Here is a 21,194-nt window from a genome sequence, read left to right as displayed (position 1 = left end):
CATTTACGTAAAGGTAAAGGGACCCCTGACCATTAGGTCCAGTCGTGGCCGACTCTGGGGTTGCGGCGCTCATCTCACTTTATTGGCTGAGGGAGCCAGCGTACGGCTTCTGGGTCATGTGGCCAGTGTGACTAAGCCGCTTATGGCGAACCAGAGCAGCGCATGGAAACGCCGTTTACCTTCCCGCCCGAGCGATACCTATTTATCTACTTGCACTGGCGTGCTTTCGAACTGCTAGGTTTGCAGGAGCAGGGACCGAGCAACGGGAGCTCACCCCGTCACGAGGATTCGAACCGCCAACCTTCTGATTAGCAAGTCCTATGCTCTGTGGTTTAACCCACAGTGCCACCTGCGTCCCGCCATTTACGCAGTTAGATCTAAATTATATATGTGGTAGGTATATTTACTATATAAAGGGTCAATCAGCCCTCAAATATAGATGTGGCTGACTTCTGTTTGTTTATTTATTTAGGATACTTATAGATGCAACCTTCCTCAAAAAGAACTCGGGGTGATGTACATTAAAAAAAAATATCTAGGCAAAATGCATCCAAACATAGCTAAAAACGTGTACAAACTAAAAACAACAACACCTACTATAGCAAGTAATTGAAACACAGATGCATGCATTGCTGCTAAGGAAGTAATCTTCTATTCATCAGATTGCAAAAGAGTTACAAAAGTGTTTTCAGTTGACACCTGAAACCCAAAAATTGTGGTAGAAAATTACAGACCTCTAAGGCGCGAGAGCATACCAGAGTTAGGGCTCCAACACAGGCTCTTCTTCACATCCCCTCACCCAAAATTCGGGGGGGACGGGGACTGTGAAATATTCTATGCTGTAACATTCACAGTAGGCATGACTGTACTTCATAATCGAGGATTGCTACTTTTAAACTGAAATGGGAAGCTAGAGTTCAGCAATAAAAACTGCATTCTAAACGGTTGGCCTGTCAGGTCAGATGTGAAAGAGTAAAATGTCCTACAAGATTTTTATCCAGTAAACATGCATGTATTTTCCAGCAAGAAGAAAGAAGCTCTTTGATTTCCTGGTTGGCATGACAACCTGTAAAATGTTAGAAGAATGGCATATTATCATATGTGTCTATAAATCAATTGTTGCACTAAGACTTCCAAGCCACCCCAGAATATTGAAACAAGGTTGTTTTGTTCTCTTGGTAGATGCCCCCGGGCAATTATATTCAAAGCTACACACTGAGTTTTAAATACTAACTCATTTCAAGTCTATGAAAGAAGGAAAATAATAGCATGCCCTGGAGTTCTAGCAATGATGCAAACCTTAAGAAAAAACTTGGTACTGTCTGCTCTGCCTGGGCGCAACTCTCCAAACAGAGGTCTTTGCCAACCCGGCTGCTTGAGATCTTTTGTTTGGAGAAGACACTGAACCTGGGACTTTATACATGCGAAGTATGTGCTCTACCATTGAACTTCTTTCTTCCAGTTTCTTTTCCATCCTTTAGTCACCTATTTCCTTTTGCACACCTACATCTTCCTTTGAAGTTAAGACAGCCAAGGTCTAATGCCAAGGAGTTTGAGGAAAACTCTCATCATAAGCCAGACACAATAGCCTTATTCATGCATTATACTTGCCTGCTGGGCATCACCCATGGAACCAGGGGCGGGGAATGCTTTTAGCCCTGCCCTGAGGAATTCTTCCAGAAGCAACCGTGCATTGCCCTAGGTGTGTGTAGGGCCTCTGCATGAACAGAGGCTGTTCAGGACACCAGAACCTGCTTGTTCTGGTGTCCTGATAATGCAGAGGCCCCACACAGGAGCAAGAACTTGAATACTGTGGTTTCTCTTCAGACAAGTGTGGGTGACGCACATGGCTATTTGAGGAAGAGGAAGCAACATCAATGGCAGCGTGAAGGGCACAACCCCACCCCAAGTAATCATGCTAATGCCCTCCACGTGAGCAATCTGTGGCTAGGGCTAATCAATGTGTATTTCCCTTTTTCTCCCAAGGTAGCCAGCTCCTGTTCCCATATGCCTTTCTAGCAAATCCAACACATAGTGTACATATTTAGTACAAAGCATATTGAATAAAATATCATTCTCCATAACCAAGGTATTTCACGCCTATCCCCTTATAAACTGTCTTGGGTCATATACAGGCCACCAAATTTCTCTAGGGATGAGAGGAAAGTGTTGTTAGGACCAATTTCCCCCTTCCGAGACTGGCGTAGGGATCTTTTCTGATGCAGTTATCAGTAAAGTATTGGTGAAATTGCTTCATGAGTGGCCCAATGACCTCTCCCCCCCCCCAGCCAGTGTTGTCAGTGAATGTAGAATGGACCTTGTTCTGGTGTGACAATGAGCTGAATTGAGCCCCTGATTTTGCCATTTATCCCATTTGAGCTTTTGAGTCTTTTCCCTTAAACTGTCCAAACGAGTCAAAAGCTGAAGGGAGTGGAATCATCATTATTCCAGCATAACAAATTGTGCAAACGGGGTCGTGGTTACAGAAGGCATGCATGGTCCTGACTATATTCTGAGAAGCTGTAGAAAATGCAAGAAGTGTGTTCCCTTCTGTCGCCGTAACCTCTCCATATTTTGTTTCCAGAGTCTTTGCTCTAACAGGAAGCTTGCTTAGCTCTGGAAAATACATCCCAAAGCCTAAGGAACATGAATCAAAGTCTTGGTCTTCACAGTTATCTGTACAATCTGTTGCTGATTGTCTTTTTACCAAACAGATTCGTGATAAATATTTATGTGTTTAAGGCTGCAATCCTGTACGCATTTACATGGGAATAAATACCAGTGAAAACAATGGGGCATACTTCTAAGTAGACACATATAGGATTGCACTGTAAGGCACTGTCTATGGCAACCTTTTGCCAGCCCGGTGTCCTCCAAATGTTTTGGAGGACAGCTCTCATCAGCCCTAGCAAGCTAATTTCCATTCATTGTGGAGCTGATTGTAATCTGGAGGATTACGCATTGGTGAAGGCTGATCTCTGAGATACAAGTAAATTAAATAAGAATATTGCTTCACGTGTCTTGCGCTTCTTTGACTCCTGGTACATATAGATAGATGAAAAATGTTGCCTCTTGTTTAGGTGTCTGTGATGTGGACCATCAAAACAAAGCTGGATATACAGCAGTAATGATCACACCACTTGCATCAGCAGAAACCGATGAAGAAATGGATGTGGTCACGAAGCTCTTGAAAGAAGGCAATGTTAATATACGGGCAAGTCAGGTATGCTGAAATGTGTCGCTACATTTTGTTTTGAGTCACAGACACCAAAAGGCTTTTTTATATAAAAAAAGTGATCGTGGGTATCTGGACTCATAAAACATTACTTTAATGCTATCGTGCTGAAATGTCAGTCTTTGCTTACATGATCAAGATGCCACAATATTTGTAATAGTACATAAAACATAAGAAGAGCCTGATGGATCAGACCAGTGGCTGATGCAGTCCAGCATCCTCATCTCACGGTGGTTGAACATTTGCCTGTGGGAAACCCAGCAGGATTTGAGCACAACAGCTTGTTCCCCTCCCATGGTTTCCAGCATCTGATCAGAAGCATTGCTGCCTCCAATTGTGGAGGCGAGCGTAGTCATCATGGCTAGTATGCATGTATTTGATTTACACACAGTCCTTCATCATAAGATCTCAGTAGCCATTGGTATCCCTGTCCTCCATGAATTCATCTAATCCTCTTTTCCAGACCTCTGCTTACCCTCAAAATCTGCTTCAGAGGGTTGGTGCTGTAAACAGGGTCTCCTGTATCAGACTTGGCTAAATTATTTTGCTCATATCTACAGACCAACAAAATTTCATCGGCTTATCTTACATTGCTATCTTAGAGTGGCTACATATATTTATCAACAGGGAGATTATGAGCTTTTTTTCTAATCTTTTTCCTTCCCATAATTTAACAAAATGGCAGCCACAACTCTGAAGCTTCGTCAGAGATTGGGCAACACACAAAAAATAGCTTTGAGAGAATGAAGAGATGGGAGTACAACATTCACTAAAGAATCGGAGTGCACCATGTTTTCATGTCTTCCTTATATCCTTCGCCATCTTGGACCATTTTCCTCCTTAAAGATCGGGCTACAAATGTTGGTGATTTTCTTCACTGAGAGAATAAGAAATAGTATACAAAAACTAATTCTCTCTCTCTCTCTTGCTTCTGATTCTTTTCTAGGGAGGCCAGACTGCCTTAATTCTGGGGGTGAGCCATGATAGAGAAGATATGGTGAAAGCCTTGTTGTCATGTGGCGCTGATGTAAACCTTCAGGATGATGCTGGTTTGTCACCACTGATGGTTGCTTCTCAGTATGGTAACATCGAAATTGTGAAGCTTCTCTTGACCCATCCAAGTTGTGATGCTGCATTGATTGACAAGGTGAGAGAAATAAATGCTTGCCAAATTATAAGGACCCGCAATTTCAAACCATGTTAAAACTAAGCATGCTGTTAAATACTATCTCAAACGAGTTTTAACATAAAATTTGGGAACCAATAATGAGGTTTTTTCCTGAAATTGCTAGCAACCTTATAGAAATTCAGGTTTCTTCTGACAGAGCTGCTCTTGACTTGACTGTCAGATCTGTACAAGGGTCCTTGTTAAACAGTGTAGTTCCTAACCTAACTTTTGCTCACTGTGACACAGCATTATGGTGTTTACGGATCCCATGGTGCAGTACAACAGTGAGCAAAAACTGCTTGAGAACAATGTATGTAGTGACTGTTGACTACAAAGCACATGATACAACAAGACTGATGTACAGGGACGCATGCTCTGGTCTGGGAATACAAATTTCAAGGTGAAATTTACTGTTCCTTAAAAGGCAAATGAGATTCCTGTCTCATTTTCCTTATAAACTGAGCAAAGGTTAACAGGGTGCTGCCTCACACACAGGCAGAGGTTTACTGAGGGATGATACCATTTATTATTATTTGCCAAGCTGTGCACTTGTCTATAGGTCAACCAATTAAGTTGCTATTGGGACTGGATCTCCTCGCATTTATAAGCTTGTGCCTGCCTTTCCTCCTACCCTTGCCAATGGCATTCCAGTTTTTCCCACTCACACTTAAAACCTAACCTCATGAGCTGTTGCTAGCTGCTGTTTCCTTGCAGGGCTGTGAAAGAAAATACCTCTGTCAATGATTGGCCTATTTTTAGCCAAGATACGTGGTACCTCGGGTTACAGATGCTTCAGGTCACAGACTCCGCTATCCCAGAAATAGTACCTTGGGTTAAGAACTTTGCTTCAGGATGAGAACAGAAATCGTGCGGCGGCAGCGGGAGGCCCCATTAGCTAAAGTGGTACCTTAGGTTAAGAACAGTTTCAGGTTAAAAACAGACCTCCAGAATGAATTAAGTTCTTAACCCGAGGTACCACTGTACTCTGTTTGCCACAACTCTTGGGCACAGAGCTGAGGATACAGCAAATTTTATCCAAACTGGATAGAGCAATTTTAGATCAATCTTAATTAATGTGAGTAGCAATATGGCATAAACATATTATTTTCAACCTAAGGGGTGTGAGATGGGCTTAAAATGGCTCTAGGGGTTCTTTAGATTCTTCAAGACTCAAGCAGGGAGTTTCAAATTATTCTCCTTTTACCCACTATTCAATAAATACTGAACATTGAGGTCTCAGTTTTGAGAAGAGTCAATTTGTGTTAGTTTTCAGCTTGCCCTATGGATGATTTACACAGCCAACTTGTGGTTATACAGCAAGTTGGTTTGGTTGACCTCCCTGACCCAGTTGGTTTGTATGCCCTTTCAACAAAAGAAGTGGCCTGTTTAAGATTTATTTTGTGTGTACTGGTCTCCCTTCTACTTCCGCAACATGGCCACAGTTCTCCTGTTGTGACTACTACTTAACAGCCACTTCTTTAAATTAGTGTAGGCTTAAAAAAGAACACTTTGGTCATTTGAGGAAGTTTTTAATAAATACTAACAGCAACAGATAGGCTCTCTATTCCTGTATTTTTACAGGGCTTTCAGAACATCCATTGTCTCTGAAATTCTGTGGCTTAGCAAGAATTTGAATCAAAGTCTAGGTCAATGTGAACCAGTCTGGCTTTCACTTCCTTCTGTATTTTGCGGGTGGCTGCCCTGCCATGTTAATAAAATTCAACTGGGAATTTAGGCTTTTTAATGTTTAGATTAGGGATGAAGAACCTATGTCCCTGCAGATGTTGACTGCAGTTTCCATCGACCTGAGCAAGTATGCCCAGTTGGCCATAGGTTCTTCACCCGACCAATAGATTATTAGGGAAGTGTCAGTCAAAACCTACCAAGCTGATCTCTAGGTAATTTATCCTGAGTTGATCTGATGTGGCGTGAATTCAAATCATATGAAAAGTACCCCAGGTAGACTAAATCTGCAGCAGTTTATCTCTTTCCATTGTTTAGTTTATATCACAGGAAGAAAGGTTTACTTATGCTGGCAGAAACTAGAGAAAATGCTATAATTAATTGGATCCAGATGTGTCCCATCAAGCTTTGCCTCACAGTGAAACGGCCTGGTATTTAAGCAGAATTTCCAAGCCAAACAACTCTTGAAGCAGGGCTGTGACTTACAATAAGCTTTTAACTGCATGTACACGGATGCAACTGGAGACCATCAACATCGTGTTGATTCCACATGAAATTTAGTGCTAATATGCTATTATAAAGGACCTGCTCTGTTAATGAGCAATTCACTCTGCTGTACTGTTAGAAGACCTGGGGGTTTTTGTATTTGGTTTTTGTTTGTTTTCTGCAAAATGAGACTTGCCTTGTGTTCTGTCTGCCAAAAAGTAGGGTCAATAAAGTGAAATGTGATTGTTTGCAATACTTCAAATGCCTAATCCGGAAGGCTGCCATTGAAAGATGCTGATTCATAATTGCTACGAAATCTCACCCAATGGGCTGGGAGTCTTTATGTCAAAGTCTGCCATTGTTGGCATCCATCTGTCTCAGGAGACAATGGAGTGCACCTCTAGAGGTGAAGTCAAACCACTGGAGAATCACAGCGCCTGCTGTGGCTGCAGGGAGCAATAAATCTTAATTGCTGCTTTCCACATTGTTTTTGCTGCATTAGCAGCACCAAAGTGACCTCTCTGGGCGTAAGCCTGGGCAGTGTGTAGGCATAGCTTAGAAAAAATAATGTGCTTGCTCCTTTGGAGAAAGTGCTCTGTTGTTATAAATGTGGGTGGTGGTTTCTTCTCTTTATTTAACAGTATGTACAGCTTTAGACTTACCGTATTTTTCTGTGTATAAAACACCCCCATGTATAAGCCGCCCCCTATTTGGGGGGACTAAATTTAAAGAAAATGAGGGGAGATGGCTGGCAGCTTCCCCTCCACGCCATTGCGGGAAACACGCACTTCCCACTGATGCATGGGGGGGGGAGTTGCACGCCCACCAACCAGATGACTGGCAGCCCGCAGCTTACCCCCCCCATGCCACTATCCATGTATAAGACAAGTCCAGTTTTTTGACATGATTTTTGAGTCAAAAAACTTCGTCTAATACACGGAAAAATACGTTAAGTCTAAACGTAGAGTGCTGGCATAATAATAATCTCCTTTTTTTCTCTCCTTCATGTAGGCTGGTAATTCTGCTTTGTCAATAGCTTTGAAATCTGCCCACACGGAAATTGCAGAGTTCCTTCGGAGCCACATACAGCACAGTCGGTCTCTGAATACATAAAGTGATGGAATGGGAAACCGATAACAAAAGACTCATTATTTTACCCAGCTCTGTAACCAATTTATATGCCCATGATCATAGCTGATAACTGCTGATTTCTCTCCTTACGGAAAGGCAGAACTATGTCAGCTATTTGCATACATTTCTAATGAATGAGTCACTCCCTTAAACCTGCTTTTATAGCCTTAACCTCTGACCAGTGGCACAAATAATGGTTAGATTATTTCTTTGCCTTTTCTTAATAGTAATTACTTCCACAAGTCAAGTTGTCTTGTCTCTTCTTCAGCTTTGAGCTTATCTTTTTTTGTTTCTCAAAGCTTGAATAACTACAGGGAAGCAACTAGGTTGGCCCTGGGCATAGTTCTACATTTTCGAAGACCAAGGGCATAAAGGATAATGTGCTTTCAGGTATGACATCACCACCACACCAAAGCTGCCCAGGTTCAGTGAAGGTACAAGTAATACGGAGCAATTCTGAGATACTTTAAATTTATTGATAGCCTGATGCTGTGTCAGCTTGTACTAACTTCAAATATATTCTCTGTACCTTGTGAATAAGGTAACACTAGGAAGTCTTCCTTCCTGCCCAGTAAATCTTCCTCTGATTCACTTATTTTTGTTCTAAGCCTGTTGTTGCTGCACAGCCCATTGATTGCTCTGTAAGAAAGTACCAGCCTTTCCCCCTGCTGCATCAGAGCATCACATCAGGGACAACTCAGAATGCAGTAGCACTGATGGTTGCTGTTGGGCTACGGCTATGGTCTGGGCCTGATCCCAGTACAAGGGCACAAATTAGTACCTCAGCAGTCATTACAAGAGACATTACTTTGGATGTGTTTGTCAAAGGGGCTTTGACAACCGCAGCAGAACTTGAGAGTTGAGACTCAAGAGATCCCCATTGCATGAGCAGAACTTCATCGACAGAACTTTGGATCCAACTGTGCTGTTGCCATTACGCCATGCTTCTCCAGGAGTGTCTCATTTTATGCAATATTTGACCTTGCATCACCGCCCTATCTGTTTCTCCTTGTCGCCCACCACTGTGGATAGCAGATGTTCTGAGACAAAGAAGAAGAATACACAGCACGACAGCATCACATAGTCATTGATTTGGCATTGGTACCACATCTTTGGGTTGGGCTGTGAAAACAGATATTGCTTTTCAAATGAAAGTCCAGCATATATCTCTTAAAGCACATGATGTTTCCAGTTTGTCTACAAGCACAGCAGTAAAGCAATACTTTTTTGGAGTAACTTTAGATAATGAGTGTTGTTTGTAACCAGCTATCTTAACGCATGTCTCAGTTAACTTGTAAGTTGTACTGTGCTATTTATTACTATTGATTTCTATAAGTACCGGCAGTCAACATTTACTCAGCATACAGCTACAAATATAGATTGGCTAGATTATGTACAATATATATCTTGGTTGTGTTTGGTTTCTATGGCTCTGATGCAAGAAGTCATAGCTAATTATTTACAGAAATAGTTGAATGTATTGGATCCAAACACACACACATTACTTCCTGTATATTCACAAAGCACAACCATCTTGTTTTTTATCCCTTTGGAATTATCATATATATGGCTTTCTTACATTTTTTTTAATTGAATTTGAATTAACCAGCCAAGAGAAAGCTTTGAAGTATATTTCTCACTGGAAGTTTGGGCACAATTAAGATACAGTGTGCTTTTTCATTTTTTTACCTAGCTAAGTATGTAGAACAAAATGACTTGATCATAAACTTCCTCATGAGAATTATTATTGTTTAAGATATTTTCATAATTAGGTTCTGTAGAGCTATTTCTGATTATGGCTTCATATGGAAGGTGCCTTTTGGGCAAACATCTGTTTCATCAGGCTGAAATGCTGGAAATCCCAAACTTGGGAGATTGAAATCTGTTGTGCTAATTTATCTGCCATATTGTTTCATTTATTGAGTAACCTTCCACCCACAGGGTAGGCAGAGTTCTTCTGTGGGCTCTGGCAGCCTTCCAGAACTCACTACAATGCACACATACGAAGATCTCCCTCAAATTCCCATTGCTCAACCACAATGAATAACAAAAATACCTTCCATAATCCAGAAACGGTGCAACCAGTTCCTCATTTCCAGTGCAGCCTTCTCTTTTGAACAGCAGCTTTGTCAAAGTGATAATTTAAAGTTCATCCTCATTAACTTGCTGTAATATGCATCTGCTTAGCTTCTCTGCCTCAAATTTATCCTGCAAATGTTATGCTGAAAACTAGTTAAACTCGGGTGCGTGCATGTCAGATCACTCTTGCTTAACTATTTGGGCTGTCTCTGCTATGAGCAATGTTTTGCAATGACCCATCATTTTAAGCAAATAAATGGAACTGTAAAATAGTCTTCTTTGCTGCATGGCGAACTACGTTTGAAAATCAGGTGTGTTACATTAACAGTGTGGGATGAAGCATAGGGTTCTTTTCTTCAAAGAAGAAAGTCGCAGAGCTCTCAGTGCATGCACACATTTCTTTAGGGCAAAGCTAAAGAAAATCTCATGATGTCTTCATAGCAAGCATGATGTGGTCATGTGCAGGAAGCATTAGGGCTTTTCTGAGGAGAAAAAGGCAGCACTGAGGAGCTTCCCTCAGCACTATTTCCCTGATCAAATTGGCTGTTTTGAATGATTAAACAAAATGCAGTGGTCCTGATCATTGATCTCTTGCATCATAAGTAATTTGGCCCTGTAACAAAGCCATTTATGGTACTCAGTGGCTGGGTCCAGATATAATGGGAAATTATGGTTTCCCATTATGTGCATGTGTTGTGGCAATCACAACCTCAGCTTTGTGTGCTTGCAGTGGCGTAGCGTGGGTTGTCAGCACCCGGGGCAAGGCAAGTAATTTGCGCCCCCTAACCCGTGGATTTTAGCAGGGGGCAGAGAGCTGCGAGCGCGCCCCCCCCCAGATGTTGCGCCCGGTGCGGCCGGCCCCCCCTGCACCCCCCACGCTACGCCACTGTGTGCTTGTCCCTCATATCTCTCATACCAGAAGAGGAGCTACTTCTTATTTTAAAGTAAACATTGTTCCCTGTGACATTCAAACCCAGAGAACTGCAAAGGCTTTTTAATACTATGTTTAGTGAGAGCAGTTCGGAATCAAGCTATACTTTCAGAGAGTGGCTTGTTTTCAAACTATATTTTTGACAAATCCATAACCTGTATAGGTTGCCTTATTAACAGATCTGAAACTTGACAAATAATAGTTTCCCAGGTTTGAACATCACAACGAACAATGGTTAGGATAAAACTGTAAGTGGCAAATCCTCTGCCATGTGAAAGGGGAGATTGGAAGACTTTCAACCCCAAGGCTTAGCACCATTCACTGTCATCGCAGGACATTACTTGCAAACCCAACCAGTATTACATATGTTGGGATTTGACATGTACCTAGCAATTCTATCCGACTTTTAAAAAATGAATACTTTCACAACAGGGTCTCTATTTTTCTCTGTCATGACATTAGCTCTCTTGGCATGGTAGTCATAAATGCAACAAAGCTACACTTGTTCGATTCTGCATGCATGCACCTGTTAAGGTACAGCTTCTGTAAGAAAATAGGCAGAAATTTATTTTTAGCAGCAATGGGATGGAGAGGGGATGCTGCAAAGTGAGACACATCACATTTGAGCAGCTTGAGTGTGGATCACAGACACACACACAACAAAGGAGCTCCCATCTACAATAAACCTTGAAAGTAATTTGGGGTTTTTTAAAACTGTTTTGCGTCCGGCTTTCAATGCTTTAAATGAACCGACACTATCATTTATAGTAACCTTCCAGGAAAAATAGAATGAGACTTGTGTGAACTTTGTTGTACATTACTATTAAAATTAGTCATATAACAAGTTGACAGAGCCTCTTTTTAAATCTGTGTAAGTCTGTCGTGATTGCATTGATGGGAAACTTTATAAAATAGTTAAGTAATGCCAGGTTTGATAAAAGCAGTCACGGGCTTTGAGAGGTAATCAATTAATGGTCCAGCTCTGTAGGGCTGAAAGAAGCACAAAATCAATTTGAGAATCCAGCTGAGCTGTCGAAATAAACTTATATGTGGTGCATTCTGAGGTAAAATAATGGTGACCAAAGCAGAGAGAAGAGATGCTTTTAAAAAATTAAGACTCTTATTAAACAGCCCTCATTAAAAATAAAACAGGCTTCCATTAGTCACACAATCTCTACAAAGAACTTGTAAGAAAATTAAAATGCTCTTGACAACTGAATGGACTTTTCCATCTGCACCACCCTGCCCCTTATTTACCTCTTCTTTCTTCACTTTCCTCCACACCTTCAGTCGGAAGTGATCCCACAAAAAATACTTGTTTCAGCACCAAGTATGGAGCTAATGGTTGCAGTTGATTCTGTTGCTCAGGGGCAAAAATATTTGACTCTTCACATAAGACCTCAGTTGCACAACTCCCAAATACCCTCAAGAAAACAGGACTTCATGCCTTGCCCTTTTTTTAAGGGCTCAAACTGAGCATTCCTTTCATTACTGTCCTCCAGGAAAAACACACAGAGACACACAAGTCTGTTGTAATCATTAAAGCAACAGAAGGTCATTCCACCTCACATTCCATTATCAATAGCAAGGCCTGGGCTTCTGGTAGGAGGCACATACAAAACCTGGGACCCACAAAGCTGGATATAGCCTACAAACACCATATGAGGATCCAACACAGTCAAGCAAAAAAAATGAGACAGAGAGGCAGCTAAAGTGATATTCCATTTCATAATGAATAAACTAGAGAGAGAATCGAAGATCCTCTCAAATTCACAAATGGCAAATTTGTGAATGGGTCTACTCGGAGTCTGATTAAAGGCATAGGGTTTTATCGAGCTTCAATTGTACTCTTGAGTAGACCCACTGAAATTAGTGGGCATGACTAACTGGGATCCATTCTGAGCAGAACTTTGTTGGTTAAAACCTACAATTCATAAAACTATATAATGCCGTCAGATAAATGAAAAAGTATGCTATGTAAAAACAAAACAGTGCTGAAAATGCCATGTTTGGAAAGGCCACGGCTCAATGGTAGCTCACATGCTTTGAAAGCAGAAGGTGCCAGATTCAATCCCTCCCCTCTCCAGCTAAGGCCAGGAGACACTCCTGCTGGAAACCCTGGACAGATGCCCCCAGTCAGCTGGATGGACCAATGGTGGCTTCACTTCACAAAAGTGAAACATCAACATCAAGCTGGTTCCAGGTTGATCAGGAGTCTATGAATTTGCACAGCATATCTGACTGTTAAATCCTGGTAGAAACTCAGTTCATTGGTCCATTTTGGTTCACCCTTATTTACTGGAAACATGAAAATAGAAAAACAACATCTATTTGTTCTGGTTATGATGGATGAATGCTGCCAATGGCTCGATTCTAATGATGAAGATGTATGAGTGGAAGTTGCTTCTGTTCATGCAAGGATGGGTCCCCAGGTTTTTTGTAATCTCCCTGCACCCTCTGCTTTGAATCCCCCCTATGCAACCTACCATGCTGTTCCAGATGCACCTGCCAGCCCTCAAGAGCAGATTTTCAGGGAGCCCAAGGTCACTGCAGATAGAAGGAGGAAGAAGGAAAGCCTTGCTCCATTCAAGAAATGGAAGTTCAAGTTCTAGCAATGTCTTCCATTTCCTCTGGAATGGTAAAAAAAAGGAAAGCCAAATTCACGGTTAGTAAAAGTGACTGACAATTCAAAATACACTATCGTTCACTTTATTCAGATAAATAAATTCCTTGCTTGCAGATGAATATGCGGCACTCTGTTTACAGTCCACCAACCACAAACTTGTGAATAGTAGCCAAATTCCTCTGTCAAAACCCACTGATAGCGAACTTCTGATGCAATTTCTCTAGAGTCACTAAAGGGAAAAAAATAAATTCAAATTTAAATATAAAGAATCCATCTGATTGCATCCCTATATATAATAGCTAAATATAGTGTGGTTGCCATCTCTAAATAAATATTAATTCTGCAAAGGCCTACGAACCTAAAATGTACCCACCGGGCACAATTCTATTTTTTAAAAACCTACAGGACTGATTCCCGAAAACAAAAGCATTAAAACCTAGTCTCTCATCAAGACCCTGTGGTTATACACATGTTTGATGTAAAAAACAACAAGCTTCATGTTGCAATAGAAAGTTATCCATTGCTGGCCCCTTTTTGAATGTGCCTGTACTTGTTCGAGTGCTAGAATTCTAAAATCATATCTTAATGTTTGCATTTCACAAGCTAAGGGACATCTAATGCAAGCTTTCAAATTTTACTTTAGTGTTCTAAAACCGGAATCTACAAGTGAATTCCGTGTTCTGTCCATGTGAAAAATGTAGCATTTGCTTGTTTTCAGATATTTTCAGGAAGCAATTACCGTATTTTTTGCACCATGACACTCACTTTTTTCCTCCTAGAAAGTAAGGAGAAATGTCTGTGCGTGTTATGGAGGAAATGCCTACGGGTGGCATGCCTACGGATTTTCCTCCTCTAAAAACTACGTGCGTGTTATGGTCGGGTGTGTGTTATAGAGCAAAAAATACGGTAGTAAAAGTATTTAAAATATACTTCTTGCCATCCTGGTTATTTATTATACTCTGAAATGCCTGTGGGCATCAAATAGAATTATAGCATTTGCATTCATATAAAATTATGCAGTCTATAATATGATGATTAACAACATCTGAATGGCCTCCTTCAATTTTGCATTATGTAAGCCTAATATTGTAGCGCAACCTAATATTGTAACCAGGGCTTTTTCAGGGGCAACTCCCAGGAACTCAGTTCTGGCACCTATCAGGTGGGCGCCAGTGCCATTCCAAGAGAACAAGGGAACTCTGTGGATGTCAACTGGAGATGCTAGAATTCTTTATATTGATCTTACATATGCAGTTTTTATTTGCACTTCAGAGATACTATTTAGCCTTTTGTTATCTAGAGAAGCGCTAACCTAAAGTATTTTTCTACACATCGTTTACTTAGTTTGATTTAATGTTTGAAAAGAACTGAAAAGAACTGTCTAAAATCCCAGTTATTGTCTTAAGACAGTGTAAACACTCAAGTTTGGCAAGTTCTGTTGCCAAGGCTGTTGATTCCTAAAGAAATATAGTTTAATACTGTGCTGTATAGCAACAACAATTTAGACACTGAATGGGAAGGAGCTCATTGAAGATTATTTATAGGCCCATCAGTCCTGTAGATTAACTTCTCTGTGCAGTGAGGAGCAGAAGTAATTTATCAGTTTTAAATGTATCTTTATGATGACTTGCTCACCACATAGCCTTCACCAGTTCAAATGGCTCAGCAACAACATTACGTACTGCGGATTAATAATAGCCACACTGTCAGAATTACACATTAATTTATACATCTGTTCCATGCTTACAAATATCTAAAGGGCTGTCACATGAAAGATGGAGGAAGCTTGTCTTCTCCTGTTCTGGAGAGTAGGATTCGAACCAATGGATTCAAGTTACAAGAAAGGAGGCTTCAACTAGACATCAGGAATAACTTTCTGACAGAGTTACAGATAGGTAGCCGTGTTGGTCTGCCATAGTCAAAATAAAAAAATTCCTTCCAGTAGCACCTTAAAGACCAACTAAGTTAGTTCTTGGTATGAGCTTTCGTGTGCATGCACACTTCTTCAGATACCTGAAGAAGTATCTGAAGAAGTGTGGTATCTGAAGAAGTGTGCATGCACACGAAAGCTCATACCAAGAACTAACTTAGTTGGTCTTTAAGGTGCTACTGGAAAGAATTATTTTTTTTTTCCTGACAGAGCTGTTTGATAGTGGGAGAGAGTCCCTTGGGAGGTGGTGGACTCTCCTTCCATAGAGGTTTTCAAGCAGAGGTTGGGTGGCCCTCTGTCATTGATGCTCTTAGTTGAGATTGGACCAGATGACCCTCAGAATTCTACCATTCTAAATGTTACAGAATCGTAACTGTGACAGATAGCAAATACCTTGATCCAATAACGAAACCATGTACAGAGACAAATAGGTGACTAGTTGCACAAGAATGTAGATGGTTGGTAGGTAGGCACATTTAAACAGGATGCTGACAGTGCCTTCCACTGAAAGCAATGGAGATATATTATATCCACCCAGATGCACATCTGTATAGTAAGTACTGAAATAGGAACATTCAGTTCTGTTTATGTGCAGATCTCTGGCGCTGGACTGGTCACAAAACAAGTAGTACTTGCAACAAAATGTTGCACTGTGAAGTCTTCCTGTTATGGCTTGTTAACTGGAACTTGCCCTCTTCCCAAGTACTCTGTTCCATCGCCCTCCCCATTGTGATTTTGCATCTATCCCTCAGCGCGTGCGCACACCCACACGCACACACCCACCCACACCCACACACACCCACACACACCCCTCTACCTCCAACAGCCAATCAGCATTTTGTGGCAACTGGGCTCCTTGGTCTGCTTTCATGAGAGGGGATGTATGCCTCCCTTGAGGTGCTTTTCTAAATATTATTTGCACTCCTGCAAAGTGCTATTTTTATAGAAAAAAGAGGTGCTGGAACTCACCAAGAATGGCTCCCTAGTTCTCTTATAATGGCAATGGCACCCACCTGAGAGGTGCCGGAACTGAGTTCCGGCTGAAAAAAAGCCCTGCTCCTTCACCCAAAGTCTGTCAATACCTCCTTTTGTGGATGAGAGTGTTTATTGGGAAAAGCACAGAAAGAAGGTAATAAAATGTACCTCTCATCATCTGCAATGTTCTGGTAATTAAAATGGTTTTTTCTTAGACTTTAAAATTGTATGGTGTGTGTGTTGTTTGTACACAGAGATATAGTGTCCTGTCTTGCGTATTTTTTTTCCTTTTAGGAAGGAAAGTTATACGTATTAACATCCATTTTGATAAGGATGTGTGTACACCATAAATTTAAAGCATATTTACTGCCCCTCACACAAAAGAATACAGTGGTACCCCGGGTTAAGGACTTAATTCGTTCTGGAGGTCCATTCTTAACCTGAAACTGTTCTTAACCTGAGGTACCACTTTAGCTAATGGGGCCTCCCACTGCTGCCACCACACGATTTCTGTTCTCATCCTGAGGTAAAGTTCTTAACCCGAGGTACTACTTCCGGGTTAGTGGACTCTGTAACCTGAAGCATTTGTAACCTGGTGCGTCTGTAACCCGAGATACCACTGTACCCAGAAATAGTGCTTCAGGTTAAGAACTTTGCTTCAGGATGAGAACAGAAATCATGCTCTGGCGGCGCGGCAGCAGCGGGAGGCCCCATGAGCTAAAGTGGTGCTTCAGGTTAAGAACAGTTTCAGGTTAAATACGGACCTCTGGAACGAATTAAGTACTTAACCTGAGGTACCACTGTAATGGGGAAAGTAGTTTGTCAAGGGTGATGGGAACTGTAACTCAGTGAGGGGGGAAACTACATTTCCCAGAATTCTTGCAGGATGGGGTGTATGGTGTGTATGCAGCCAAGGTCATAGCTATGGGCTGCTCTACTTCGCTTCGAAATCACCACAAGCAGCTTATCACTTGCCAATATTTTGAAAAGAAAACCTTTCATTTATACATGCACACTTCGTAGCTGACACAACATGTATGCATTCTTGGATATCCTAAAACTGAGTACAAAATGTCTCATGTGAAACAGCCCTGAGATGAACAGAACACATTTCAGCCACATTGTCCAGAAGGTCCCCCTATCTGCTTTGCTGAAAGGGGTTAGGGGTGGAAGCACCAGACGCCCTCATTAAAAGCAGGCAGGGTGGTTGGGGGCAGACTGAAATGGAAGAGCTCTCCTCCAGCAAGCTGTCATGATATAAACTCAAAGATATGCCAAGAATGCAAACGTCCAATCCACGGCTTATTCTGCGGTCTCCCTGAGTCTTAGACTCCACGGAAAAGGCAAGAATGGCAGGGCCTCTGACTTAAAAATAAACAACAGAAACTGGCCCCTTCTCTTCCCAGTGTATTTTAAAGCATAACAACAGCATTCTTTCCACTCAGGAAATAACAGCAAAAATGACAGGGGAGGAGAAACAACTTTCTAGCACCACCTAAGCAACTGCAATGCTCAAGCCGCAATCCTTGCCAGTGGCTTTGTGCGTCAAGGCCCATTGATAGAATAGGACGATACAGCATCTGGTGGTTTTTTTCTACTTCAGTTCACAATTTAGCCAGTTCTTTTGTAGGGCCGTATCACATAAATGAGAGTCTTGGCATCCACAAACAGACAGAAAACACACAGATATTCTTGATTATAAAGTGAGCTTCTTTCCACTTGATGACTGCCATATCAAGCGGCAGATGGCAAGTGTCTGTGTGTGAACCTCCTAAAGCTATACTACCACAAGCAGGTCCTGTGCACCACAACACCACAAACATGGTGTCTTCAACTGGAGACAATTCATACATGATGACTTGGTAAGTCATCAAGCGCTTAGTGACCAGGTGACGTGACATCACATGGACATACAAAGCTCCCTTATCTTGAGGCAGACCATCGGTTCATCCATCACAGCAAGGCCTACACTGGAGGTGGGCATGTTGTGGCCCTCAGCCTAATTTCATATGACTTGGGCTAATTTCAAAAATCCTCTACAAAGAATCAGTTCAGACCCTCAGCAAGAGTGACCCTCCCTTGGCATTTTGCTGAGTACAGAGGGAGGGAGAGAGGGCACACCCACTTTCAGGTCTGGCTCCACCCACCACTAGCATGTAGTCTCTGATAGATTACCACCAAGGACGCTTGGCTCTTGACAGAAGAAGGGGGAAAAAAAGATTGCCCATCCTTGGCCTCCACTTCCTTTAAGCAGGTCACCAAGTCTTCCGTCCTGTGGCTCAGCTACATACTAGTGAAGGGGGAATAATTCCATACAGTTTGCATTTAAAGCCAAATCTGTCAAACTTGCACAGCCAACCTTTGAAATTTGTACTTATCCAAATTTTCTGATGCAGTTTCCCAGCCAAACGGTGTTTACAGGAATGCATATAATGTACTAGGGATGCATGTGCATAAATTTTTTTGCATTAGTGATAATAACATACAAAAATGCAATACATTAGGAGACGATGCTTGCAAAAATGTGCACATTAGTCAAAACTGGATACAAAAATGTGTTTATCAGGAGAAATTAGCACTAAAATGCTGAGGATTTTTTTTAATCAAAACGCTTTGGAAACTGAAGTAGAAATGTGGAAAACTGAATTTAAGATTGAGAAACTGAGAGAACCGAAATTGGCAGATCCTGCCATCGCCACCAAGGATTGAACCTTGGCAAGAAACCAAGTACTTTGCTCTGGCACTGTGCTACGGGTCCTCTTCCTGAACTTATACATCAAATAATTTTCATGCATGTGGAAGCAAGCCTCATCTTATAATAAAAAGTGGAGCAACGATTGCCTCTAATCGGCACCTGAATGCATACAATATAAGGTTCATACCAAAGTCAGGGTCCATGCCAAGATCATGAGACCATCCAGGAAAAAGGAGGTTATTAATGTTTTTCAAGATCTAAAGAGGTCAATAGCAATGATGAAAATATCTCAGGATGGTGGATGCTGCCTGGCAACGACACCACACACTGGGGTCTTAAATAAGATAATAGTGAGACGGAGAGGTAATAATTATAAATCTCTCCAGGTCCTATCACAGAATCACGAACAAAATGTTATCATTTAATATCTCTTGGCTTCTCCCATCTGCAGAAATCAATGTTTATTGGCTTACAGCGCAGAAATGTATTTAGTCAGCAGGATTTTGTTTTTAAAAAATCTAAGTCTGCAGCTGACATCATCATCTAAATTGTTGAAGAAGAATAAAGCTGTCCACTGTGCAAGAGGGAAGGGGAAGTCCTCGAAAGTGAAAACTGAACATGCACTTTGACAACACATCATGCAGCTAAAACACATTTCCAAAGGGTCCCCCCTTTTCATTAATAAACTGATTCGGAGCAAAACAATAACTATTGCGGAAGTAGCCTAACCACATTGTGGAGTTATGAGTTGATTGTTCCCAAGCATTACGTATATAATGTAGAGACTCTGCACCACCCAAGGTTGGCTGATATACTCTATGAGGACAATTGAGAAAAAGTCAGATGAGACTGAGATCCATTGAAACCATTTGGACCTAGTCACTTAGCTATTTCTGAATTGTGCTGTTGTGAATACCCACCCAGAATTTTCACAACAATCCCATCCCCTGTAGCTGTTTTTTTTTGGGGGGGGGGGGGAGGGATGTAGCCAGGACTGGGACACACTGGGGCAAGCAGAGGATGGGAAAATAATAGAACTGTAGAGTTGGAAGGGAGCATGAGAATCATCTAGTCCAACGCCCTGCGATGCAGGAATCTTTTGCCCTACATGGGACTTGAACCCACAAACCTGAGATTAAGAGTCTTATGCTCTACCGACTGAGCTATTCCAGATGGTTTGGGAAGGAAGTACTCACAGGGTGACAGGCGATGGTGAAGGGACGGAGGTCAATGCACAGGAACCAGAGCAGCAAGACCCATCACCAGAGTCAGAGGGGCCCCTGTCTCCACAAACAAGCCAGGCTCTGAAGCGTAGGGAGCAGCAGCAGCAGCAGCAGCAGCAGAGACTCTCTAGGAGGCTGGGGCAGCCTAGCTGGCCAGGTGGGGCTCGCTATGTGATTCCTCAGCTTGAGTAGACTCAGAACAGGTGAAGGTCACAAGCCTCATCAAACACAGATGCTGCAATCAGCATACAAAGAGGGAAGCAGAGCTGAGGTGCTGTGTTTGCTCTGCTGCCCCTGTTGATAGACATTGGCTTGGGACTGTGCTTTGGGTTTAACTCTGGGCTGTATCCTGACTGCTGGGCTTCAGATTTGGCTACTTGGATTGACCCTGGACTGTGTTTCCGGACCTTTGGATGTTGGACTTGCTGCCAGGTAGGCCAGGGCTTCTTAATCTTCATAGTTCATAATCCTGAAAAAGAACATCCAATCTCCACAAATAGTGTCATGTTGATGTGCACTTTGGTTACTAAACTAAAGCGTTATTGACACAGATTTTAAATAAGCTAAAACTTGGTGCTTTGGTCTTTGTCAACAGAATGAGCCAGGCAAAGGGGCTGAATTCTTATTTTTATTGAACTTCTTTGGTAAAAAGCAAAGGTAGCTGTGTTGGCCAATAATAAAAAGTCCAAAATCTGCATGAGGCCTATCAAATTGCACACAAAAGGAGTGTGCAAGCTTTCAAGTCCACTAAAACCTGTCATCAAATTAGAGGGTGAAGAAAACCCCAGGGTGGCATTGTTTAATTTTGGTAAGCATGTGCAGTCTTCATACAATTTGACCAGCAAACACTAGTCCAAGAAGAAGAAAAACTATGATTTCAGTTTATCCGTTTAATTCACCAGGCCGAGGATGCTTTTTGTATGCAATTGTTTTGTGTGGCTTGTCTGTACTAAATGGTGCATGTTGTGTAAAATGTTGTCTATTGCTCCACCTACTGAAATTTCCGAAGAATGAGATGCAGGGCTAAAAGGT

The 21,194-nt window shown here is 41.8% G+C and overlaps 1 protein-coding gene and 1 long non-coding RNA gene across 8 annotated transcripts in view; one reads left to right on the top strand and one right to left on the bottom strand.

Moving 5' to 3' along the window:
* Positions 1-10,055, top strand: part of KANK4 (KN motif and ankyrin repeat domains 4) — a 60,291-nt gene extending 50,236 nt beyond the window's left edge. For 6 of the 7 annotated variants that reach the window (XM_083510260.1, XM_083510258.1, XM_083510262.1 and 3 more), the window contains 3 exons: positions 3,081-3,223; positions 4,182-4,382; positions 7,584-10,055. In XM_083510260.1, the coding sequence (XP_083366386.1) occupies positions 3,081-3,223; positions 4,182-4,382; positions 7,584-7,685 (446 nt within the window). In that variant the 3' untranslated portion in view covers positions 7,686-10,055. Of the gene's footprint in view, positions 1-1,182; positions 1,424-3,080; positions 3,224-4,181; positions 4,383-7,583 lie in introns of those variants that run through there. The other variant, XM_083510264.1, reaches the window with a different exon arrangement.
* Positions 8,631-20,316, bottom strand: LOC310710046. The gene is made up of 4 exons (XR_014527757.1): positions 20,136-20,316; positions 13,496-13,568; positions 13,200-13,343; positions 8,631-8,743 (listed from the first exon to the last, which is right to left on the bottom strand). It is a non-coding gene; the product is annotated as an uncharacterized lncRNA (long non-coding RNA).
* Positions 20,317-21,194: the final 878 nt, after the last annotated feature.

Source organism: Podarcis liolepis (assembly GCF_965112155.1).
Source record: "Podarcis liolepis genome assembly, chromosome: 6".
NCBI classification, from domain to species: Eukaryota; Metazoa; Chordata; class Lepidosauria; order Squamata; family Lacertidae; genus Podarcis; species Podarcis liolepis.
This window is presented reverse-complemented; position numbering and strand designations above follow the sequence as displayed.